Here is a 26,877-nt window from a genome sequence, read left to right on the forward strand (position 1 = left end):
GGCCTGTTTGGCCACAGTGAGAGTGATGTATTTAGGTTAGCTGATGATACAAAGCTAGGTGGGAGCGTAAGCTGTGAGGAGGACACAAAGAGGTTGCAGAGCGATATAGGCAGCTTTAGGGAGCAGGCAAAGAGGTGGTAGAGGAAGTATAATGTGAGGAGCTATGAGGCTCTCCACTTGGTGGTAAGAATAGAAAAGCAGATGATTTAAAGTATTTGAAACTTTTCCAACTTGTTCAGGGGATTTGGTGTGCCCTCAAAGTTAAGGAACACCAAGTTAGCATACAGGCACAGTAAGCAATTTGGATGGCAAATGGACTGTTGGCCTTAATTGCAAGAGGATCAGAATTCAATGAGTGGATTTTCTTCTCTACAAATTGTTGGAGGATTTAATGGCACTCACTGTTGTTAATTTTGTCAGTTACTTTCTGGTCTTTTAAGGCATACGATTAATAACGTAGGTCACTGAAACATACTTTCCTCTTTCTTTTGCATTGTTCAAGGATCTTTACTTGCAAGACGCCACCCAAGACCTGCAATAATAATATTGCCTTGCAAACATTTCCATTTTCTGTGTGCTCCTTTAAATGTTACAGATTGTGATAGTGTCTCACTGCTGAGTACAACCAGTAATGGTAGAAGTTTGGTTGGTTTTAATGGTATTTAACCTCACCCTGTTGATTCTCGAGATGATTTTGACAGCTTTCAGTCCCATCATTAAAACAAGTCAATAGTCACAGTGTTGTGCTCTGCCCACCGCTAATCTGACTGATGTTCACAGCCATCTATCTATCTATCTAACCATCTCACAACTATCTGAGAGGGAAAACAGGTTTCCTGGAGAAATGCTGAGAAGTTGATATACAAAATGGTTCGGGGTATATGATGATGAGTGAAATACTACACTGATTACTACAATAGAATACGGTGTCAATTTAGAATGCTTTTTGCTTAAATAGCATTATATATATATATTTAAAAAAATCTGGCCAAGCGGTCAGATCTTATAGTCATAGAATCCCTACAGTGCAGAAGGAGGCCATTTGGCCCATCGAGCTTGCACCGATAACAATCCCACCCAGGCCCTATCACCACAACCCCACGTATTTACCCTGCTGATTCCCCTGACACTAGGGACAATTTAGCGTGGCCAATCCACCTAACCCACACATCTTTGGAGTGTGGGAGGAAACCAAAGCACCCGAAGGAAACCCCACAGACACGGGGAGAACGTGCAAACTCCACATAGACAGTCACCCAAGGCCGGAATTGAACCCAGGTCCCTGGTGCTGTGAGGCAGCAATGCTAACCACGTGCCACTGTTTGAACCCTAAAATCTTATAATTGGCTATATGGAATAAGTGCCAAATATGTCCTTATTGTACTGCAGGATACCTTTTCATAGTGAGAGTCTCACTGAAAGTTTTGTAAATTAAGTTTGTTTTTGGTTTATTATTGTCACATGTATTGGTATACAGTGAAAAGCATTGTTTCTTGCGCACTACACAGACAAAGCATACCATTCATGGAGAAGGAAAGGAGAGGGTGCAGAGTGTAGTGTTACAGTCATAACTCGCGTGTTTCCTATTGAATGCACAATTGCAGGATCATTTGCAAGCATAAAACAACTTACTAGATATAGTCAAATGTAGGCCATGCCCATAGCCATTTTTTATTGTTACTTTAGTGTCTCATGTTAACTTACCAACACTGATGGCCATGTGCATTTTCAAGAGATTGGAGATTAACGCTAGGATAAAAGATGTCTCTTGAAGAGTTTGTCCTGTAGCATCCTGGAGCCACTGAAGTGGTTGTATGTTTCTTTACCCTGAAGATGTGTTGCTGCCTACATGCCATAGTACATTATTTTTTAACAATAGCCTGCATTTAGATAGCACCTTTGAAGTAAAATAAAATACAAGGCACTTCACAGAGACTGCAGCCAGACAAAAGTAGACTCTAAGCCAAATCAGGAGATATTAGAAGGGATAGTCAAAGCTGAATCAAAAATGTATTTTAAGGTGGGTCATATATATGGAGGCAGGAGGGCTTAGGAAGGGAATTCAAGAGAATGGGGCCCAGATGGTTAACAATATTAACGAATTGAGGAATGACTCATAAAATCCCTACAGCGCAGAAGGAGGTCCTTCAGCCCATCAAGTATGCACCAACTCTCTGACAGAGCATCTTATGCAGCTTCTTCCCCACCATCCCCTCCCCCTTCCTGCTCTATCCCTATAACCTCACATATTTACCCCACTAAACTCCCTAATCTGCACATCTTGGGACACAAAGCAGCAATTTAGCATGGTAAATCCACCTAACCTGCATATTTTTGGAGTGTGGGAGGAAACTGAAGCAGCCGGAGGAAACCCATGCAGACACGGGGAGAATGTGCAGACTCCACATACACAGTGATCTAAGGCCGGAATCAAACCCGGGTCTTTGACACTATGAGGCAGCAGCTAACCACTGTGCCACCACGAAGGAAAGAGAGATGCATGAGGACAGATTTGGAGGGCCAGGATATTATGGAGGCACGGCGGCAAGGTGGTTATAGAACAGGAGAAGATTAGAAAAAGGGAGAGGAACAACCACAAATGGATTTAATCACAGGATGAGAATAATGAAGTGGAGGCTGAAGGGGATTGGGAGTCAGTATGGATGAGCCAAGACAAGAACAATAATTGTGCAGCACAGGTATAGGATAGGGGCAACAAATTTACCAATAAATTTCAATGCATTGATATCTTACTGCTATCTGTTTGCCAGTTGGAACCCGAAAGTTATAGATACATTCTGGATCCTGAGGTTGAATTACAAATCAACAAGAACAGAATTTTTGAATTGCAATAGTGATCATTATTTACAAGTTTTATTGCAACGAATAAAGAACTTCCGAGGACTCCAGCAAGCATTGATGTTTAGTCACTTACATGAAAATTATGCCAGATTTTATGTAATGGCTCCTGTGGTTATTTGGTTTCTAAATTATAAGGGAAACAAAAAAAATTCTGCTCCATCTTCCTCAGAAAGCTCATGGGTTTGTAGTTTTTAAGGCAGGGGGTCCAAATTGTATCTCATTTTCAGTTTACATTAAGTGGACCTTAGGATGTAAGTTACAATGCTTTTTTTTAATGACTCATTCATCTCTTTTTGTTCCATTACTCCTTTACCAAAGAACAATACATTTCCACAGTGGACACCCGCGCATCAGTAAGTTGCGGTCCCTGATTTGCACTCTAAATAGTTGAATTTCGCAGTTGGTAGAGTGGAAAGGGGGGTGCAGGATGGGATTGGGAGTGGAGGGGCAAAACTGGTGGCAGCATTGCATTGCATACAAATGTGATCTCTCCACATGGACATTCTTGAGAGAGCTCATGGATGGTGCCAAAGTTATCTTCTCTTCCTCTCACTTGCCCGAGACCACTCAGGGTGAGGGGGAATTCCCTAGCGGCAATTGCCTATGATCAGTTAGCTATCACAGATGATGGACTAAATCTGGAACCAGGGACAAATGGGAAAATCTGTTTTATCTCAAATCAAAGCGAGAATATTCATGCTGCTCAAAATACAACTTCCTCTACATAATTGACACCAAACATAAGCAAGGTGACTGCTTTACTTCTATTCCGGTTGAACTTTTAGCTTTCCATCTAAAGGGGCTGGATTTTACAATCCCCCCCCAAACATTCCACTGCACCCTGGGCATGTTTTCCATAGGGTGACATGTCAAATATAAGGGATGGTGAGTTCACCGCCTCTTCATCCACCATCAAGCTGCCCTCCACCCCATAATACAAGTGTGTGCGGGCATCAACATTGCCAGGCTATTTGCCTTGGGGAGTAAATAATTGAAATTATTTATAAGCCAGTTGACCTCAATATTACACTGCCCACACCATGACATACTTGGCATGGACAGGCAGGCAACAGTCGACTGCCCATTCTTTCAAAGGTCAGAAAAGAAGTGGGGCGGAGCAATTTAGGTATCAGGGGCACCCCTCCTGAAGATCTTCCCTTCTTTCCACCCTGTCTGCACTGCAAACCCACACACTCATCCCCACCCCCTCTCCCTAAGATTTCAATTCCTGCCCTGAGTTCAGGATCCATTGGCAACTTTGCCCTCACTTTTCATGGAGAAACAGTCATTGCTGAAGCAGCTGAAGATGGTTGGGACACTCCCTGAGGACCTCCTGCAACAGTGTCTCGGGATTGAGAGGATTGACTTCCAACAATGTGCAAGCGATCCCTTCAGTTGTTTCAAAAGCAGAAAATACTGCAAGCACTCAGCAGGTCAATCAACACATGTGGAGTCAGGAACAGAGTTAATTGCTAGAATTCTACTGTCCCGTCCGCCACGGAATTGGAGTGGGCAAGGAGCGGACAACGGAAATGTCCGTTGACTTCGGGCAGGAATTTCCTGTCTCATTCGAGTGAGGCCATAAAATCCCACCCAATGTTTCCAATTGATGACCTTTCATTAGAACTCAACTTTCTGGTTTGTTTGTTATTACTTCAAGCTCACAGCAGGATGCCAACAGTCTGAAAACTTGAACCTTATCTTGCTGTTCCTAACCACCAAACTTTCGAAGTTGCTTTATCTTTTTCGTTGCTGACTTATATTCCTGAAGGGCTGCTTTTGCACCATGATAACCTGATCCCACCTGTTAAGGAGGATCCAACAAGGCTGTACCCTTGGGTAGAATGAAACACTTGGCTGCTTTCTGGTAAAATATTTTCGTGCCATTTATAACTTAATAAAATAATGCATTTTGTAAGCTCCTATCCCCCTTTCTGGTTCAGAGGTTTACTCTCGGTATCAATAACTCAAGACTACCAAATTATTGTTTGTGTACAACATGTTTATTTGGCACACTAAAAATCCTACACTCAATAAGACTTATACTCTCGCATCCAAATGGGCAAGGCTGTCTGGGCTTGTCCAAGAGTCAGAATTGAGCAAGTGATCAGTTCTCTTCTTCCAGTCTCCAAATAGTTGATTGACAACTCCAGCCTGAGCTAGCTAGCGATTACCTCGGGGCACGGTTTGTTATACCCAAGTCAGTGCTTACAACCCACATGTTCAACTCAGGATAGGTCTTCTCGAGGCTCAGCGATTGGGCAGTTGTCTCTTGGCAGACTCATCAAGCTTTGATAATCAGCGGCACGGCGGCACAGTGGTTAGCATTGCTACTTCACAGTGCCAAGGACTCGGGTTCAATTCCCGGCTTGGGTCACTGTCTGTGTGGAGTCTGCACATTCTCCCCATGTCTGCATGGGTTTCCTCCGGGTGTTGCAGTTTCCTCCCACAGTCTGAAAGACGTGCTGGTTATGTGGATTGGCCATGCTAAATTCTCCCTCAGTGTACCCGAACAGGTGCCAGAGCGTGGCGACTTGGGGATTTTCACAGTAACTTCATTGCAGTGTAAGCTTACTTGTGACTAAGTAAGCCTACTTGTGACTAAAAAAATAAAGTTTAACTTGTGGAGCTGGTACTTTGGTCTCCAACCCTCGCACAACTAAAACAATAAACTCATCTCCACTGACTTCTTGGTTCCAAGCACCCAACCGAATATGTTGTGTATGTTACAAATTTCACAATAACTAACCTTATCAATTTAACATTTAATCTCATAGAACACCATCTCGCAGGTTCTTGTCCTTTCACTTCCTTTAACAAAAGCATAGTTACACTCCATTAATCACATTATCGGCTGAGAATCAAGATAACCAGGTCTCAGCAGTTAAAGATCACTTCAACTTCGATTCCAGAAAACTTCATGCCCGTCCTTAAAAGTGAACAGGATCGTTTGAACACTACTTTACAGATTCGGCATGTTGCATTCCTTTCTTCCTCAGACCCTTGATTCTTTGTCTCAGTTACTTGTTATTAATGTACATCACTTCTCCCTTCACCAAGTTTCGCACCATTCACAGTTTATGGGGGCGAAGGGGGGGAATCGCTTACACAGTGTAGATATGGGCTCATAGCAATTATGTGGTGGTTTCATGAAAGCTCTTGTCTAAGTCTGTAAAATGGACCACTGGTCCAGATCTGGGGCTGTGTGGAAGAGTCACTGTCTGTGAAAGCTTGGTGCTGTAAAATGTTAACTTTGTGCACACTAAGGTATGTGGAAAGTTCCTTTAATAAAGATAAAAATTTGCTCGATATACTTTTCATTTTTTTTATTGCTTTCACAAATATTAAACTGTAAGCTACAAACTCATTTTGTAGGTTCAAGTCTCACAGCTTGATGTTTATTCTTCCATTCACTGAAGATGAGGAGAACATGTCAGGGCTGGTGTTTATCTCCAGTAATAAATAATAACAATAATGCCTTTTATTTGACTCCAAGCAATATTACAAGACAAGATATTGTCCAGATAAAGTTATTACTGACTTCCAGGGAACAGGGACTTGATATGGGAATGGCATTTGGCGGAAAAAGTCGGAAAGATTCATTGCCACACAGATGATGATATACACCACTCATTTCAGAAAAGAATGAATGCCCTGTTTTTGTAAGAGCACAATTATAAATGAGATTTAATATACTGGACCTGAAGAAGGACTTCTGAACAATTTCGAGCAGAGTTTAAAACAATTGGATATCTTTTGGGTGTTGGATGATGTCTTTCGGTCACTTCTGAAACGTGGATTAACAGAATATCAGCAAGAGGGAGGTCCACATCACTACTTTGTATACACTTTCTGTTTGGAAACTTATTAAGCTTTACTACTTACATTTGTAAAATTGTTAGTATCACAAACAAAGAACAAAGAAAAGTACAGCACAGGAACAGGCCCTTCAGCCCTCCAAGCCTGTGCCGATCATGGTGTCCTACTAAACTAAAAAATAACCTGCCATTACTCGCTCCATATCCCTCCATTCCCTTTCTATTCATGTACCCATCCAGATGCCTCTTTGCTATCTTGTGCTTGCTTCCACCATATCCTCTGGCAGCCACAACTCTCTGCGTGAAAAACTTCCCTTGCACATCTCTCTTAAACTTTCTCCCTGTCACCTTGAACCTGTGCCCAATTGTAATTGACACTTCCACCCCGGGAAAAGCACAGTAAGAAGTCTCACAACATCAGGTTTAAGTCCAATAGGTTTATTTGGTAGCACGAGCTTTCGGAGCGCTGCCCCTTCATCAGGTGAGTCCACATCATGACCTGGGAAAAAGCCTCTGACCACCCGTCCTGTCTATGCCTCTCATAATTTTGTAGACCCTCTATCAGATCTCCCCTCCGCCTCCGTCTTTCCAGTGAAAACAATTCTAGATTATTAACACCTCAGAGTTTCTGAGGCTGATAAATTGCTGAAACTATACTCAGAGAACCTCATCGGAAATCCATGTGTTATAATTCAGGTCAGAAACTCCAAAAGGTTCTATTAAGTCCACCAGGATCATAAGTTTTGCACTTTGAATTTGGCTAGGGTGAGCATGAGCTATTTCTCTTAAGGTATGATTCAAATGACTCACCAAGGAGCTTTTATTAAACAAAGTTTATTTAAATATACAGTTAACATGTATGGGAAGAAAATTAGCAATAACTTTTCCCAATTACAAACAAGAAAAAAAATCATGATATTGTATAAACCTTAACAGCTAAACACCATTCGAACAAAACAAATCCCATGAACAAAACCTTTGCCGCAGGTTTAACACAGCAAAAATAATGCTCACGTGATACTGGAATTTAGTCCTTTGCTTGAATGCTCCAGTTCTTTTGAGGCGCACACAGACAAGCTTGAAGTCAGAACAGCTTCAGTCCTTTGGTTGGAGAATTGAAACCCTAACTCCCCAGTCTTGTAACTTCCAGCAGCCCTCTGGATATATACCTACAACAGCTTGAAGTCAGAACAGCTTCCCAAAACACCAGGGTGACACTTGTCAAGACAACCAGCAACAGCAGAATTTCTACTCAAGGAAGGCCAGGAACCTTGCTTCCAGCTAACAGCAGAATTTCCAAAAGCAGGCCGTGAGAGAGAGAAAAACACTGTTTTCCTGCTTGATGTCCACCCCCTTCTAAACTAAAAATGAAAATGAATCCTTAGATTTTTTCCTGGGGTGGAACCACCTGACTTTGACTTGTCAATCAATCTCCCCTCTCACAATGTAAAAAGATCCCAGAATAAAAATGAACAAAACCCCATTTAAGCCATTGAAGTAGCAATAAAATTATTCCTCCAGACGGCCCAGCAACAATGAAAAAAGCTGAGGCTGTGAGAGCTGCAGAGAACATGATTACAAAAAAAAATTCTTAAAGACACACTAATATCACACATGATATTTGTTAATGAGCTTATAACTACATCTTGTCAATGATTCATCATAACATCTTCTGTTTATGTCAGTGCTAGTCTTCTTTACTCATAAAGGTTCCACCACAAATCGTGACATTAACTTTTCTGTATATGTTTGCTATTAACAGTAGAATACAATACAAACATCGGGCGGCATGGTAGCACAGTGGTTAGCACTGCTGTTTCACAGCGCCAGGGTCCAGGTTCGATTCCCAGCTTGGGTCACTGTCTGTGTGGAATTTGCACATTCTCCCCGTGTCTGCGTGGGTTTCCTCCGGGTGCTCCCACATTCTGAAAGACGTGCTGGTTAGGTGTATTGACCCGAACAGGCGCCGGACTGTGGCAACTAGGGGAATTTCACAGTAACTTCATTGCATTGTTAATGTAAGCCTTGCTTGTGACCAGTAAATAAACTTTAACTTTAAACATGGGATGGAATTTTACGCTGCTGGGATTTTCCGCTCCCGTCAAAGTCAATGGATTTTTGAATAGCTCACCACATTTTCCAGCCCCACCCCCTCCACAACAGGGACATGAAATTCCACCCACAGACTCTGCATTGCGGAGTTGGTGATGTAGACTTGGAGAATTCTGAACAAAAATTGTTGTTCCAAATAAATCCAGGTATCCGGCAGAGAAATTTCAGATCAAACTTTAGCATGGAACCTACTGTTTGAAATCTGTGAAATAAGCATTCTGCGAGCTTCGGACTCGGAGTGAATTTTTAGCTCACCCTATTCATTGTGGAAAACATTATCACATGAACAACTGGTCTTTTGTTTAATCAGTCAGCACGCTTAGGTAGAAGGCTGCACTGCTCCAAGTTCCACCGAATGCTGTCCTGTTTATGATGCTTGTGATTACTAGAATAGAACCATAGAATCCCTACAGTGCAGAAGGAGGTCGCTTGGCCTATCAAGCCCGCACCGAGTCTTTGACAGAGCATACTACCCAAGCCCTATCACTGTACCCTCATGTATTTACCCTGCTAATCCCCTAACCTGCACAACCTCGGACACAATGGAGCAATTTAGCATAGCCAAACCACCTAACCTGCACATCTTTGGACTGTGGGAGGAAACTGGAGCACTCAGAGGAAATCCATTCAGACACGGGGAGAACGTGTAAACTCCACACAGTGACCCAGGCCGGAAATTGAACCCGGGCCCCTGGAGCTGTGAGGCAGCAGTGCAAACCACTGTGCCACCATGTTGCCCACTGTACTTGAAAAAAATGTACCCACAGTAGTTAATTTCATGACATTTTTGGGAACCAAGTTGGGACAAGCATGGTGGCCTTTCATATGAGTGATTGTGACTGTTGAAGAAAAATGGCTAGGCATGCCATTTCAAATGGCATTTAAAAATCAACCACAGGTAGGCCAGACCAGGTAAGGATGGCAGATTTCCACCTCAAAAGGCCATAAGTGAACCAGATCAGTTTTTAAAATAATTGATACTTCCTGATAATTACTGAGACCAGCTTTCAATTCCAGATTTGTGAACCGAAATTTTAATTCACCAGCTGCCGTGGTGGGATTTGATCCTTTGGCCCCAGAGCATTGGCCTAAACCCCTAGACTGCTAGTTCAGTGACATTACCATTATGCCACCATCTCCCCCAAATTAGTGTTACCAATATTGATCCAATAGTGTGTAAAGGGAAAGGAAAATTTATATTGCCCTGGCTTAACTTGATTGAACAAGCAATCCAACTAAAATAGCTTGACAGCAAGAGGAAACAATTCTAATTGTTCACTTCATGATGCTTTTGAGATATGTTCTGGAGACACATTCACCCAATTGTGCAGTGAGAAAGTGCAGCACTTCACGCATTGATCAGAGCGGTAAATGAAGAAGGTCTCTCAGTTTTTCATCTGAGCTAAATTGATCCTCCCCTAGAGTGGTGAGATGGCATCAGAGGTGACCACAATACAACTGAAGAAAAGGGAAACAAGTTTAACTTTAAGTCTATTTCTTATTATCTACGTATTTTTTTAAGTTTATTTATTCATGTCACAAGTAGGCTTACATTAACACTGCTTTGAAGTTATGGCACAGTGGCACAGCAGTTAGCACTGTTGTCCCACCGTACCAGGGACCCGTGTTCGATTCCGGCCTCGGGTGACTGTCTGGAGTTTGCACGTTCTCCCTGTGTCTGCGTGGGTTTCCTCTGGGTGCTCCAGTTTCCTCCCACATTCCAAAGATGGGCAGGTTAGGTGGATTGGCCATGCTAAATTGCCCCTTAGTTAGTGTCAGGGGGATTAGCAGTGTAAGTACATGCAGTTAAGGGGACAGTGCTTGGGTGGGATTGTTGTCAATGCAGGCTCGATGGGCCGAATGGCCCTCTAAGGCACTATAGGAATTCTATGATTCTAAAATCCCCTAGTTGCCACATTCCGGCGCCTGTTCGGGTACACTGAGAGAAAATTTAACTGGCCAATGCACCTAACCAGCATATCTTTCGGAAGAGGAGGAAGGAAGGAAGCCAGAGCACCCGGAAGAAACCCACGCGGACACAAGGAGAACATGCAGAATCCGTACAGTGACCCAAGCCGAGAATAGAACCTGGGTGCCTGGTGCTGTGAGGCAGCAGTGCTAACCATTGTGCCACCCAACAAAAGGGGCAACCATTGTTCCTGATCTTTTTAAGTAACTCTTGGTGGTGAGGGCATTTCCTTGAATGCTGGATGATACTGAGATTAGGTTGCCTGTGGTACTCAATGACAGATGAAGAGCTGAGTAGCATTCCATATCAAGACTCATTATGATAGATATCCAGTGGATAATTGGGTGAGGTACCAGAGAGCGAGCAACATGTGTAGATCCCTTGAGACAAGGAGGATGGAAAGGAGAAGGGTGGAGGGAAGAAGTATTGAACCTGTACCATCCAATTGTTTACCTCCTATAATTAGACTAGTTAAATGATTGAGAGACGATCTGTGATCTCTACCAACAGTCTTGGCTTTCTTGCCAGATATTTCTGTTTAGTAAGGGTCAGTTAGTTCCTAGTTCATAGAAAATTGCAAATTTTAAATTCAAGACAAGTCTTAATAAGAAATGCAATTCATTTTACAGGTTCAATAAACTGATGACATGATCCACATAATCTCTGAAGATTAGAACAATTGCTTGCTGTATTTTATTATTCTGATAGCAATCCATGTCGGGTCAGTGCTTCCTTTTTCCAGCTGGCAACTAAGTTATCTATCATTTGTCACTGTTTTACTCAGATTTCTGTAAGCTTGACATGCATCGACCTCGCAGTAAAGCAGGGTTTACCAGTTGTCTCTTTTAATAAGAAGCACATCCACCAATTTGTGCACAGCAGGACCCCACAAGCAACAATCCAATATGGAATCTGTTTGCTTTAGTGATGATAAGTTGAGGTATAAGAATTGGCCAGGGCACCGGGAAAGTTTTCCTACTGTTCTTTGAACAGTGCTGTTGTATCTTTTGTGCCTACCTGAGAGGTTTTATGTCTCATCCAAAGATGCGACTTCCAATAGTACGGCACATTCTCAGAATTGCACTGAAGTGCCCACATGGATTAGGTGCTCAAGTCTCGAGTGGAGCTTGAACCAATGATTCTGAGATGAGACCCCTAACTGAGCACAGACGGACACCATTGTTCTCTGCATTTCCAATGTTGATGATAGTGCAAGGTAGAATGAAGGACATATCAGGGTCATCTTAACCTAACCAGTCCAGCAAGGACAATCAAGAGTAATATTTGGCAGAGTGCAACTTTGTGGATAACCAGACCCTGCCATTTATCTGACTCATTTTCCACAACATTGGACAGTTCTAAGTATAACTATGTGTGTTAACATGGTTTAAAACACCAAATATTTTGAAATGCTTCACCTTACGTTTTTGAATTCAAATACATCAGTGAGCCATTCCGCTTCTCCCCCCCCAAGTCTATCCCATTCTGTGAAATGTAGCTATGTACAATCCAGGGATCAATTCAAGTTCAACATTTGCAGAAATCGATCATTAATTTAGCTACCTATCACCTTCACTGGAGCACTGTGCATACTGCAAGGAAACTAAATTAAAACACTTTATATTATTCATTGAAAGAGGAAAAATAAATGTGCTGCAATATTGTGATTACAGGCGGCATGGTAGCACAGTGGTTAGCACTGCTGCTTTATAGCGCCAGGGCCCCGGGTTCGATTCCCGGCTTGGGTCACTGTCTGTGTAGAGTTTGCATGTTCCCCCCGTGTCTGCGTGGGTTTCCTCTGGGTGCTCCGGTTTCCTCCCACATTTTGAAAGATGTGCTGGTTAGGTGCATTGACCTGAACAGGCACCGGTCTGTGGCGACTAGAGGAATTTCTCAGTAACGTAATTGCAGTGTTACTGTAAGCCTTATTTGTGACTAATAAATAAATTTTACTTTACTTTAATATTCCTTTTTATTTAATGGTTTTCTTATCTTATAAGATTTTATTTGAGACCATAGCTGTAAGGGATAATTCTTTATCCCTTACATACCAAATTCTATGTTTTCAGTAGGAATGAGTTGGAAAATAAGAATCTATTTGATTTCACTGTTTAGACTTTTATCTATTACCATTGAAAAGATGATGATTAACTCCCAAAATGTCTTTATATTGGGATCTGTTGCATATTTTAAATCATAATTTTTAATTCACTGACTGGTAAATTGAACATTTAAGAACAGACTTTTTAAGAACAACATGAGGATGGATTTTTAAAAAAAATTTGAGGGAATATTGTATTGTTCTGTAAAGAAGGCTGTGTGTGTGTGTGTGTGTAAATGATGTAATTGAGCTGGGGAAAAGTTAATAGAGACAACTTGTCTGGGAGAAGTGTGAGATGAAAGGGGAAGAGGAGTTAAATGCATGCATTTAGAATGAACTTCGGGTCAAGTGGATTTAGAAGTCAACAAGTAAAGTTTAAAAATTTGCATTAGGAGATAGAGAATGGCTGTTTATCACTTGTTAAGTTTCAAAAGAATGTTACAGGTTTCATAAGTAAACAAGGGAAGGTTATTAAACTTTATTTACCCTAGAAAGGGGAGACAATAGGAAAAAGCATGAAAAATTTTTATATTCTGGAAAAGTTAAGTTAAAAGAGGTGCTGAGGATAATGTGATCAAAGATGAAAGTGAAAAAGGATACTTAATGAAATATATTGAGCTGAGTTGTTTTGGCTCTGTAGGGAAGACCTCCTAGGGTTGAAGGATTATGGGGAATGAGCAGCAAAGTGGAATTGAGGCTGAGATGAGATTAGCTATGATCGTACTGAGTGGCGGAGCAGGCTCGAGAGGTTGAATTGCCTACTCCTGCTCTTAGTTCTTATGTTCTTTATGTTCTGATATCAACTAAAATAACTGGCTGTAACTTTAAATCAAAACATTAACCACCGAAAGAGCGTCTGACCAGCAGAGTCACCGAGTATACTTATTTTACATATGGACTCTAATATGACCAATCTATCCTTCCTCACTCCATAATCTGTAATTATGTGTGTTCTGGATGTATGTGTACAGGTAGAAGTGGGTGCATATTTTTTTTCCCAGATCAGTGTAAGTACAATAAAACTAAACTTTTTGTTAAATTCAATAAAACCTATCTAATTGGTTATTTATTGCTCACAGCTTGCAAATAGTTAAACATTTAGAAATTGACAAGTACATTCTTTTAAGTTAAAAATAAAGCCTGTTATCCCCATTATGGTCAAAGGAGGAGTGAGAAAAGAGGGGAGCCTTTCAACCCCCAACCCCTCCCCACCATCGCATCCCCCCACCTTGTCAAAATACTCTTGTAACATCTGATTTCTGGTGTCTCTATGACAGAAAACTGTCCTTTAAAGGACATAATTCTGCGTGATTCTGAAGTTAGTGCGATTACGTACTACTTTTCATAAACCACAATGGAATTAGTATAATTTTACTGTTGAATTGGAGGATGTAAATGCTATATAGACAATTGCTCAGATAATAACTAGTTGTTACATACTGTGTGTGTTCTGAGTACATTCTAATACTGGGAAAATACATGAAGTGCGACAAAATATGAATGTGGAATTTTCCCCCGGTAGCAACTTTTTTAATCAGTAAAGGCATTTTATGTGATAGAAGATTTGCACTTTGCAGAGTTGGATCAGCTTTGAGTTCTTCAATGTCTTTAGGTGACATTTCTTAGTTATTTTCTTCCTTTTTGTATGGTAGTCTGACTCCATAGCAAATTGCTAAGTTAGAAATAACATGATATTTTATGTTGGAACATTTATTTACCATTGGCATTAGAAATTGTTCAGAATCCATTTTCTCCATGAATTGGTCAACCCTTTGGAGTGTTTAATGTCCTCAAACTCCTTTCAGCTTTTACAAGATTTCTCCTCCCTATTCCATTTGGCTGAATCTTCCAGTGCCTTTTTAAGCACTCAATCTTGTAAGTGTACTCAAATGACCTTCCAGTAGCAAGGCATCCACTGGCAGCTCTTTGGTTTTTAACTCTCAACAAACTTAATTTCTTTGAACTGGGTACCTGTACTCATCACTCTGGCGGTTAACCGAAGAACAGTCGTTTTCTCCTCTTGGCGAGCAGCATCTGTTGTGGGTCATCTTTTTCCAAGACTCTCTGGCTAAATCTGTCAGTCTGTAAACATTAAGAAATGCTTCCTTCCTCTTTTGTGTCTGGGTGTTGAAACGTGCACCTTACTTCCAGTAAATCTTGACCTGAGCCTCCGTCCCCATACCAACCAGATTATATGGGCTTGTCTCCAGGAAGATTTTGTTGGAGGCCACATCCCTCTCTCCAAGCTGCCATTACCTTGAATTAAAGGACACTGTTTAAAACATCTTATGAAGTCCAATGGTCATAGCATAAATGAATTAACATTTTTATCAATAATTATATGAAGATAGAACATTGTTAGATGTTACTAATTACATATCTTTCTTTATTGTCACCCCAGAGCACACGGTGGCATAGTGGTTAGCACTGCTGCCTCAACTACTTTTCTTCAGTGTTCACCAAGGAGAGGAGCCATGTTTTTGAGGATGAGAGTGTGATAGAGGCTGATAGACTGGAGGAGGCAGATGTTCTGAAGGAAGATGTATTAGCAATTTTGAAAAACCTGAAGGTCAATAAGTCCCCTGGGCCAGATGAGATATATCCTAGGATTCTTTGGGAGGCTAGGGATGAGATTGCAGAGCCTTTGGCTTTGATCTTTGGGTCCTCACTGTCCACGGGGATAGTGCCAGAGGACTGGAGAGTGGCGAATGTTGTTGCTCTGTTCAAGAAAGGAAATAGGAATGACCCTGGTAATTATAGGCCAGTTAGTCTTACTTCAGTGGTCGGTAAGTTAATGGAAAAGGTCCTGAGGGATAGGATTTACGACCATTTAGAAAGATGCAGCTTAATCCGGGATAGTCAACACGGATTTGTGAAGGGTAAGTCTTGCCTCACAAATTTGATTGAATTTTTTGAGGTCACTAAGTGTGTCAATGAAGGTAGAGCAGTTGATGTCATATACATGGATTTTAGTAAGGCGTTTGATAAGGTCCCCCATGGTCGGCTCATGAAGAAAGTAAGGAGATGTGGGATAGAGGGAAATTTGGCCGATTGGATAAGTAACTGGCTATCTCATAGAAGACAGAGGGTGGTGGTGGATGGAAAATGTTCAGACTGGAGACCAGTTACCAGCGGTGTACCACACGGATCAGTGCTGGGTGCTCTGCTATTTGTGATTTTTATAAATGCCTTGGAGGAAGGGGCTGAAGGGTGCATCAGTAAATTTGCGGATGACACTAAGATTGGTGGAGTAGTGGATGCTAGTGGGACCTGGTGGTTTGAGTTATAAGGAGGCTGGATAGACTGGCAATTTTTTCCCTGGACCGTAGGAGGCGTAGGGGTGACCTCAGAGGTCTACAAAATAACAAGGGGCATAAATCAGCTAGATTTTATAGAGTCAGAGAGGTTTACAGCATGGAAACAGGCTCTTTGGCCCAACTTGCCCCTGCCGCAGGAGGGCTGTTGTAGGCTGCAAAGAGACATTGATAGGATGCAGAGCTGGGCCAAAAAATGGCAGATGGAGTTTAACCCTGATAAGTGCAAGGTGATTCATTTTGGTAGGACAAATTTGAGTGCGGACTACAGGTCAAAGGTAGGGTTCTGAGGAATGTGGAGGAACAGAGAGACCTTGGGGTTCATATCCACAGATCTCTGAAGGTTGCCACTCAAGTGGATAGAGCCGTGAAGAAGGCGTATAGTGTGTTAGCGTTTATTGAGTTTAAGAGCCATGGGGTTATGCTGCAACTGTACATTTGGAATATTGTGTGCAGTTCTGGTCATCTCACTATAAGAAAGATGTGGAAGCATTGGAGAGAGTGCAGAGGAGATTTACCAGGATGCTGCCTGGTTTGGAGGGTAGGTCTTATGAGGAAAGGTTGAGGGAGCTAGGGCTTTTCTCTTTAGAGCGGAGGAGGTTGAGAGGCGACTTAATAGAGGTTTATAAGATGATGAGGGGGTTAGATAGAGTGGATGTTCAGAGACTATTTCCTCGGGTGGATGTAGCTGTTACTAGGGGGCATAACTATAAGGTTCGTGGTGGGAGATATAGGAGGGATGTACGAGGTAGGTTCTTTACTGAGAGAGTGGTTGCGGTGTGGAATGGACTGCCTGCTGTGATAGTGGAGTCAGACACTTTAGAAATAGAAATCATAGAAACCCTACAGTGCAGAAACAGGCCATTCGGCCCATCAAGTCTGCACCGACCACAATCCCACCCAGGCCCTACTCCCATATCCCTACACATTTACCCACTAATCACTCTAACCTACGCATCTCAGGACACTAAGGGGCAATTTTAGCATGGCCAATCAACCTAACCCGCACATCTTTGGACTGTGGGAGGAAACCGGAGCACCCGGAGGAAACCCACGCAGACACGAGGAGAGTGTGCAAACTCCACACAGATAGTGACCCAAGCCGGGAATTGAACCCAGGTCCCTGGAGCTGTGAAGCAGCAGTGCTAACCACTGTGCTACCGTGACGTTTTAGGAACTTTCAAGCGGTTATTGGATAGGCACATGGAGCACACCAGAATGATAGGGAGTGGGATAGTTTGATCTTGGTTTCGGAAAAGGTTTGGTACAACATCGAGGGCTGAAAGGGCCTGTACTGTGCTGTACTGTTCTATGTTCTAAATCTCCAGGGACCTGGATTCAATTCCTGGCTTGGGTCACTATGTAGAGTTAACACGTTCTCCCCTTGTCTGCATGGTTTTCTTCTAGGTCCTCTGGTTTCCTCCACAGTCCAAAGATGTGTGGGTTAGGTGCATTGGCCATGCTAAGTTGCCTTTGTGTCCTGGGATGTGTAGGTTAGAAGGATTAGCGGGGTAAATATGTGGAGCTACGGGAAAGGACTGAGGTGGGATTGTTGATAGGCTGAATGGCCTCCTTCTGCACTGTTCTCTCTTTCTATGACAAGCAGTTTTTGATCTGGAGTTGAAACATGATCCAAGATGTCGTGGGAACATTTCATTGCCACTTTTTAATATGAATGAATACTTGAATATCTGGCTATTCAATTTGCTTTCTCTTTGCAACGAATCCACCACAGGTTCTTGACCTTGCTGGCATGGTTTAAATTGGAAATTGACTGTGTCAACACAAACTCCCATTCAATCCTCTGGCACAATGTTTTGAAGCCTCAGAATACTGTGCCTTCCTTATTGCTCCCCATTGTTATAATCTGACACCGACAGTGATAGATTGTTGACCGAAGGACAATTGTTGTTCAATGAATAAGTCTTGGCACAATTTTGTGGTGTAAATATCAAGTAATTGATTAATTCATGTGGGGGATATCAAACCAGAAAGGCATCTATTTTGGCCAAGAGCTAAAAGGGAACAAACTCAATACTGGAACCAGAGCAAGTTTCTATTGATAAAATACAATAAATCGGGCGAAACCTGCAGTCAATTGCAAATTTAAGGAGACGGAAACAAAAATGTATGCATTTGGTCAGAATGTGTTTGTTTTAGGATAAATTTCAACTGCCTAAAATGCTGCAGTAAATTAAATACATTTCAATCTCAAATTAATTAGTTTGTATGACTTCCAAAATAATAATTATTTTATAGTATTTTTGTGCCTTCTCAGCTTGACATGCAGATTAATGTAATACAAATATTAGAATGGTGGCATTGTGTAATTTGGTTTAAAAAGCCAAGCCAATGTCACAAATATATTCAAATATCAGTATGAACCCCAACCCTGAAATCTCACACCTTCCCTGGCAGCTCAACAAAGAAATACTTGGTGGGGTTGGTGGCATAAGGCATAACATTCTGACTCTAATCTTGCATAACAACCTCTTGTGTGGCACCTTATTGAATGCTTTTTGAAACCCAAATATGATTGAACCACTGATGTTAATTACAACCTCAGAAAAGTTGTAACAGGTTTAGCAAACATCCATGCTGACCCTGCTTCCATACTAACCTGTTCCGAGGTGCCAAATCATAGATCCTCAGATTTTGCCTCTTGTTGTTAGGATAATGGACCAGTCGTTCCCTGTTTTTCTTCCCTTCTTTCTTGAATTGCAGGGGTAAACTGGCTACCTTCCAATCTATTGGAACAGTTCTAGAATCTAGGGGATTCTGGAAGATCAAAACCACTTCATCCACTATCTGTGCAGGCATCTCTTTTGTAAGCCTAGGATGTAGACTGCCAGGTCCTGGAGATTTGTCATTAATTTCTCCAGTACTATTTCCGTGCTCATCCACATTTCTTTAAGTCCTGCATTCTTATTAGACCCTAGGATCCCCAGCATTTTCCGAATGATTATTTATTTTGTGCCATCTACCATGAAGAGAGGTGCATGGGGTGGCATCTTATCAGCTATGCACAGGTGGCTTTGGAGAGAGGAGCCTGGGGAATTTTTGAAATATGCATGTTGGGTTGATGATCTGAAGTGTTTCCACCTCCAAGCAAGCCTGTCAGAGGTGGGGGTGATATCAGCAATCGTCACCCACCTGGCAGTGGCAGGAAGCTAATTAGGAGCAATTAAAGGGACAAATTAATGACGCTGTTTTCTCGTGACACTTGAGAGTGAAAGCTGTGGCCACAGCCCATCTTGATGAGGTGTGGCCACAGTTCAAATTACCTTTTATTTAATATCTCCTGCGGGTGCTTCCATCATGAAGAGCCCCCACAGTCTCCTGCTTACATCAGCAGCACCCATCTTTTCTGCTGGATGCCCACAGACTTGGCCGCTTCCATTGGCACTTCCACCTGCAAATCCTACCCACTATTCTGAATTGGACAGGTATCACAGAGGTGGGGTAAGTGAGTGGGAGGGGGGTGTGGCATTGATTGATTAGTTGATTAATTGGTTAATTGATCAGCTCCAGTGAGATCATGCAGACAAGTGGATCTCATAAACAATCATGATTAGGACCTGCAAGTGATCTCATTCCTTCTTCAAAAACTAGGGCAGTATTTGTTTAATTTCTTTATTTCCCATTATAATTTCCTCTGTCTCTGCCTCAAAGGTGTCCATGCTTATTTTAGCTAAGCTCTTCCTTTTTTTCATTCATTTGTGGGACATGGGTGTCGCCTGCTGGTCAGCATTTATTGCCCATCCCGAGTTGCTTGAGAGCAGTTGAGAGTCAATCAGATTGCTGTAGCTCTGGGGTCACATGTAGGCCAGACCAGCTAAGGACAGCAGATTTCCTTCCCTAAATGGCATTGGTGAACCATTTGGGCTTTCCTCACAATTAACAATGGTTTCATGGTCATCAGTAGATTCTTAATTCCAGATATTTTTTATTGAATTCAAATTCCACCATCTGCTATGGCAGGATTCGAACCCGGGTCCCCAGGAGATTAGCTGAGTTTCTGGATTAATAATGTTGCGATAATACCACGAGGTCATTGCTTCCCCCATATTTTGCATTTCTGTAGAAACTTCTTCAGTCTGTTTCACGTGTCTTGCTAGTTTACTCATGTTCTATTTTATCTTTTTCAATATGTTCTCAATATCAAAATGTTTGTTTTATGTTTCAGGTCAGAACTGTGGTGATACATTACATGCTCCGAATGGAACTATAGACAGTCCTGGCTTTCCATATGGATATCCAAATTATGCCAACTGTACCTGGATGATTGTCACCGAAGAAAGGAACAGAATACAATTGGCATTTCAGTCATTTGCTTTGGAGGAAGACTTTGATGTATTATCAGTTTATGATGGTCAACCACATCAAGAAAACTTAAGGACAAGGTACTGTTTTCACAAATCAAGGCTCATTCACATTAAAGTAAAACATCTCTCTCCCTGTTGAGATTTTTCATAACTGCCTGTAAACCTCTTTAATAATTATTAAAGTCTTTTGTTATGTAGCCAAGCTTGTGTGATTATCCCATGATGCCACAATGTTCTTTACTGATGAATTTTGCCAGTGTTTGAGTATTTTGTAAAAACTTATTTATCTCTGGGATGTGAGCAACACCGACAGGGCCAGCATTTGTTACCCATGAGAAGATGGTGATGAGCAGCCTGCGTGAACCACTGCGGTCCATGCGGTGGAAGTACACCCACAGTGCTGTTGAAAAGGGAGTTCCAGAATTTTGACCCAGTGACAGTGGAGGAGTGGTGACATAGTTCCAAGTCAGGGTGGTGTGTGTCTTGGAGGGGAATTTGTAGATGGTCGTGTTTCCACGCGCTTACTAATCTTGTTCTTCTAGTTGTTAGAGATAATAAGTTTGGAAGGTGCTATCCAAGGAACCTTCTTGAGTTGCTGCAGTACATCTTGCATATGGTGCAACCACTGTCAAATGAGCCAGTGGTGAAGGGAGTGATCGTTTATAGAGCCATAGCCAATTCGGGGAGCTGCTTTGCCCTAAATAATGTTGAGCTTCTTGTATTTTGTTGGAGCTGCACGCATCTATGCAAATGAGGAGTATTCCATCACACCTGACTGACTGTGCTTTATAGATGATACACAAGCTTTGGGAGTCAGGAGCTGAGCTATTTGCTGTAGAATCTCCAGCCTCTGACATGCTCTTGTAGCCACAGTATTTATATGGCAGGAACAGTTCAGTTTTTGGTCAATGATAACTACCCAGGAACTTGATACTGGGGAATTCAGCATAGAGTCATAGAAGTTTACAGCATGGAAACAGGCCCTTCGGCCCAACTTGTCCATGCTGCCCTTTTTTTTTTAAACCCCTAAGCTAATCCCAATTGCCTGCATTTGGCCCATATCCCTCTATATCCATCGTAACAATGTAACTATCTAAATGCTTTGTAAAAGATAAAATTGTACCTGCCTCTACTACTACCTCTGGCAGCTTGTTCCAGACACTCGCCACCCTCTGTGTGAAAGAGTTGCCCCTCTGGACACTTTTGTACCTCTCCCCTCTCACCTTAAACCTATGCCCTCTAGTTTTAGACTCCCCTACCTTTCGGAATGCAATTGAATGTCAAGGGCAGATAGTTAGATTTTCCCTTGATGTAGATGGTGTTTGCCTGTCACTTGTATGGCAAGGATGTTAGTTGCCATTATCAGCCCAAGCCCTGTTGTTGTCCAGTTCTTGCCTGAGTGTTGTCCAGATCTTGCTGTGGAGATCTGTCCAGATCTGAAGGGTTCTGATTGATTTTGAACACTGCAATTATCGGGGACCTTAGGTTTGTGGGGGGTTGGGGGTGGGGGAGGGGGGGGGGGCGGTGGAGGGGGGAGGGGGGCGGGAAGGTGATTAATGGAGCATCTGAAGATGTTTGGGCTGCAAAAATCTGGCAGATATATTCAACAGAACTTAGCCATCTTAGTCATTAGCGGTACTACCGAGTCAGTCTTGGTGATGGACATTGAAAGCCCTCAGCTAGAGTACTTTCTGTGCTTTTGATATCCTCAGTCTTCCAAATGGTGTTCAACATGGAGGAGCACTCATTGGTCTGCTGAATAGGTAGTAATCAGCAGGAGGTTTCCTGGCCCATGTCTAACCTAACAGCATGAATCTTCCTGGGTTTCAGAATCAGTGTTGGGACCATTCCCTGCGCTTGTATACCACTGTGCCAAAAGTTCTGTTGGGTATGTCCTGCCAATGGGATGGTGGTGGAGAAGTCTGAGACATTGGGTGGGATTGTACGGCCTCACTCATCCCGAAACTGTAAAATCCTGCCCAAGATCAATAGATCTTTCCATTGTCCGTCCTTCACCTGTTCCAATTCTCGTGGCGGGTGGGAGGTAAAATTCTGGCCATTGACTGTTAAGGTACAATTGGTTGAATGTGTTTCAATAATTTGCACCCAATGGCCATATCGGGTAGAATATATCAGGGACACAGTCAATGGTTACTCTGGACATGACGACTAGTTTAACATTTTAATTCCTCCTCAGGGCGACTCTTGAAATGCCTGAAAGTCACTCTCCCATAATGATGTGGAAACTCATGCAGAAGTGGGTCGTAATTAAATTTTTGATTTCTATCTTTGCATTGGAATGTTCTTTCCAATTATTTCAACCTAAAGGCAGATGCTTTCCCCTCATTCCCATTAAAGATGGTTTTATAACTTAATCTCATCATCCAACCATTGCTTGTAATAATATGAAAGGTTTGGCCGTGAATCAGCAAACAGCGCATTCTCATTCAGTGCTGAGGAATTGGATACTAAATGTGGATAAAGAATTTCCCCTGCGCCGTTCCATTATCAAGAAGATAGCTGCCATGATTTTTTTCCCTGTTTTGTCAGTGATGGTTGTAGACGAATTGCTTTTTTGCCACATGGATCTGTTCTTTTACGTTTCGATATATTAAACATAAAGCTTCCCCTACAACAGAGCTGCAAAAAGGGTTCTAATTTCAATGTAATGTCATGCATCTTTCCATTAACGTACGAACTTGCTTTGCAATGTTACCAACTCACTTGACCAGCATTGTAGAGTGGCGTACCAGTGCTGCGTGTTGACTGACCATGTTCTCCTTTTTGTAATTGGATTTATGTGTGCCTGCCCATATATGGTGAGTGGAAGAATATTATGCCAACGTTTCTGCATATCTGTTTTTACACTGGGATTTTTTTAGTGTCATTTCTGGGTCTGTTAGAGACTAATTGATCGAGATTGATTACTATGAGTAGGCAGTCATTTTGTTATTGTTGTCATGAAAGCACTGGGATGGGAGAAGGTGAACAACTTGGATCTTTTCTCATCCAGCATTTGTTGCCCCTAAAAAAAAAATACTTTTTTGACTTCAGAAAACGCATCAAGCTGAGAGAGACAGGCATTCCCATTTTAGCTCATTTGAAATGATGTTTAGATATATGCATCATATTTATATTCAAAGAACAAGGAACAAAGAAACTTAAAGCACAGGAACAGACCCTTCGGCCCTCCAAGCCTGCACCAACCATGTTTTCTGACTGAACTAAAAGCCCCTCCCCTTCTGGGGACCATATCCCTCTATTCCCATCATATTCATGTATTTGTCAAGAAGCCCCTTAAAAGTCACGACCGTATCCGCTTCCACTACCTCCCCCAGCAGCGAGTTCCAGGCACCCACGACCCTCTGTGTAAAAAAACTTGCTTCGTACATCTCCTTTAAACCTTGCCCCTCGCACCTTAAACCTATGCCCCCTCGTAATTGACTCTTCCATCCAAATAAATTTAAATAAATTTAGAACATTTTTGGTAAACAGCCAGGTTCTGATTCACGTTAGCTTTGATCTGATGTTACAAATTATAAACATTCTAGATACTGACAGTTATGTGATTGATTGATGCACAAGTCCAAGTACTGATCAGACACAATAGCTGGAACTTTCCAGCAGTCTGTGCCGGTGGGATTATCCAATCCTACTGATGGCGCAACCCCGCTGTGGGATTCACGGTGGTGAGGAGTGCATTCAACAGGAAACCCCGTGAACAATGGCGGGACCAGAAGATCCCACCACCGGCCAGTGTGGGCAGCCTCCCCCACAACAGGTTGTGTGGCGAATCCCTCCCATCGAGTTCAACATATATCGCGACTTCTTGGACATTTGCATACTAACGTTACCAGTCCTGTGTCCTTTACCTCTGCTCACTGCTGACATGTTAACAGGAATCAAATTGTGAGTCAAATAGCCTGCCTTTCAATTCTGTTGTTCATGACAACCGTTCTTCAAGTGTTGCAAAATTCCAGGATCTTCCTCATTCTCCTGCAAGTTGAGGAAGAGTACCCAATTCTGAGAGCTGCTAAAAGTAGGCATCTCCCTCCAACCGCAATAGAATCTTGTGGATTTCAGCTTATATACAAGAATGAAGATGGCTCAATGACAGCTTTCAGAGAATAATGATCAGAGATGGAGTTCAATTCCAAAAAGACTGAGAAAGCTGCAAAATACCAGGCAATAAAAATGAAATTTGGCTTCCTCAATCACTGTGAATCATTGGCTCTGTTATTCTGTCCTGCTGGTGTAACTCCTTCATTATAAAATTATATATAGGCTCTAACTCAATGGTGCCCAACCTATGGTCCATGGACAACTGGTGGTCCATGAGGGTACTGCAGGTGGTCCTTGAGGGCAAAAAATACCCTTAACGTGTACCTCGTATGTATCATAATCTATGCTACATTATTATCCACAATGCAATTTGCTTCAAAGAGATCCTCGTGTAATATAATCTGTTATTCTCTGAAAATGAGCATGTGCTAAAAATGTGCAAATAAATGCATTGCATTTTTGAGTGTGCATCATAAACTAAAGTTTAAAGTTTATTTATTAGTGTCACAAGTAGGTTTACATTAACACTGCAATGAAGTTACTGTGAAAATCCCCGGGTCACCGCATTCTGGCACTTGTTCGGGTACACTGAGGGAGAACTTAGCATGGCCAATGCACCTAACCAGCTAGTCTTTCAGACTGTGGGAGGAAACCGGAGCACCCAGAGGAAACCCACACAGACACAGGCAGAACATACAGACTCCGCACAGACATTGAGCCAAGCCAAGTATCAAACCTGAGTCCTTGGCACTATGAGACAGCAGTACTAACCATTGTGGCATTGTGCCACCCATTAAACTATTAGAAAAAGCAGAATTTTTAATATCCGTTGATATATAAATTTGAATGCCATCAGTCATACGCTGTGTAAAAAACAAGTTTTAAACAGTTTGCATACGGTGTGGTCCATTAAAGCTTTTGATGATGACCCAGTGGCCCGAATAAAGGAAAAGGTTGGGAACCATTGTTCTAACTCACTCAGAGAAATGGCACAGAAGATCTAGTAATATAATAAATAACTTCAATGCACCTTATGCTTCTTTATATATGGCAACTGATGTATGAGTGCAACTTGGAATAAATATGACAGCTTTATCTGATTGCAATGCTTAGAAAAGTTGAATAAATTAGATTTTTTAATTATACATTTTTTGGGAACCGGTGCTGCTATTTGTCAGTGCTTCAGTCCCTGTGTTTTGGCTTGTCTCTTTTGTAAATATGCATCATTTATCATATGATTACATTGTTTGGAGATATTCATGTACATACAATTTATCATGCCCACCTGGTGAGTCAACAAGCCAAATGTGGAGCTTAGTAAAGGAAATGGACTGATGCAGAAGAATAGTGACATCTGTATGGAAAATGGCAGAGTGGTTTATCGAATGCATCCTTGTATAACACATTTTTAAATGGCCTTGCTGGATCTGAGTATCATCAAAGATATGTTAACCATTGACCAGGCAAAAGACTGGACTAGCTAAATAAATACTGTGGTTACAATGGCAGGCCAGAAGCTGGGAATTGTGAGGCAAGTAGCTCACCTCTTTCTCCTCAAAGCCTGTCCAACATCAAAAGGCACAAGTCAGAAGTGTGAAGGAATACTCTTCACTTGCTTGGATGAGTGTAGTTCTAAAAACACTCAAGAAGCTCATCCAGTACAGAACAGCCCACTTGATTGGCAACCCATCCACAAATATTCACTCCCTTCACCACCGATGAACAGTGGCAGCAGCGTGTACCACCCCCAAGATGCACTGCAGAAACTCACCAATGTTCCTTAGGCAGCACCTTCCAAACTCACGACCATTACCATCTAGAAGGACAAGAACAGTAGAAACATGGGAACACCGCCACCAGAAAGTTACCTTCCAAGTCACTCACCATCCTGACTATATCGCCATTGCTTCACTGTTGCTGGGTCAAAATCTTGGATCTCCCTCCCTAACAGCACTGTAGGTGTAACTACACAACATGGACTGCAGTAGTTGAAGAAGACAGCTCATCACCACTTCAATTAGAGATGGGCAATGAACGTTGGTGCAGCCAGCGATGCCCAAATCCTGGAATTTTGTTTTTAATTGTGTGTAAGGGACTTGCGTATCTTCTTATAGTACATCTTCAACTTTCAGTAATTAATTTCACTCAATTCTGATAATTAGTAAAAAGCTGTCAATGTTTCATTGAATTATATTTCAGTTGTTATTTTACTTTCTTGTCTGAGTTTTGTGGAAGATTTTTCCACTGTAATGAGCCTAAAGTATGAAGTGGAATTGAATTTCCATCATATTTTTGTCCTGACACTCCACAGTTG

At 42.1% G+C, this 26,877-nt stretch overlaps 1 protein-coding gene across 1 annotated transcript in view; it reads left to right on the forward strand.

The window, feature by feature from the left end:
- Nucleotides 1–26,877, forward strand: part of csmd2 (CUB and Sushi multiple domains 2) — a 1,866,499-nt gene that overhangs the window by 13,926 nt on the left and 1,825,696 nt on the right. Inside the window, exon 2 of the mRNA XM_078237109.1 lies at nucleotides 20,363–20,579. Coding sequence (XP_078093235.1) covers nucleotides 20,363–20,579 — 217 coding nt within the window. The remainder of the gene's footprint in view (nucleotides 1–20,362; nucleotides 20,580–26,877) is intronic.

This window comes from Mustelus asterias, chromosome 21 (genome assembly GCF_964213995.1).
Source record: "Mustelus asterias chromosome 21, sMusAst1.hap1.1, whole genome shotgun sequence".
Taxonomy (NCBI): Eukaryota; Metazoa; Chordata; class Chondrichthyes; order Carcharhiniformes; family Triakidae; genus Mustelus; species Mustelus asterias.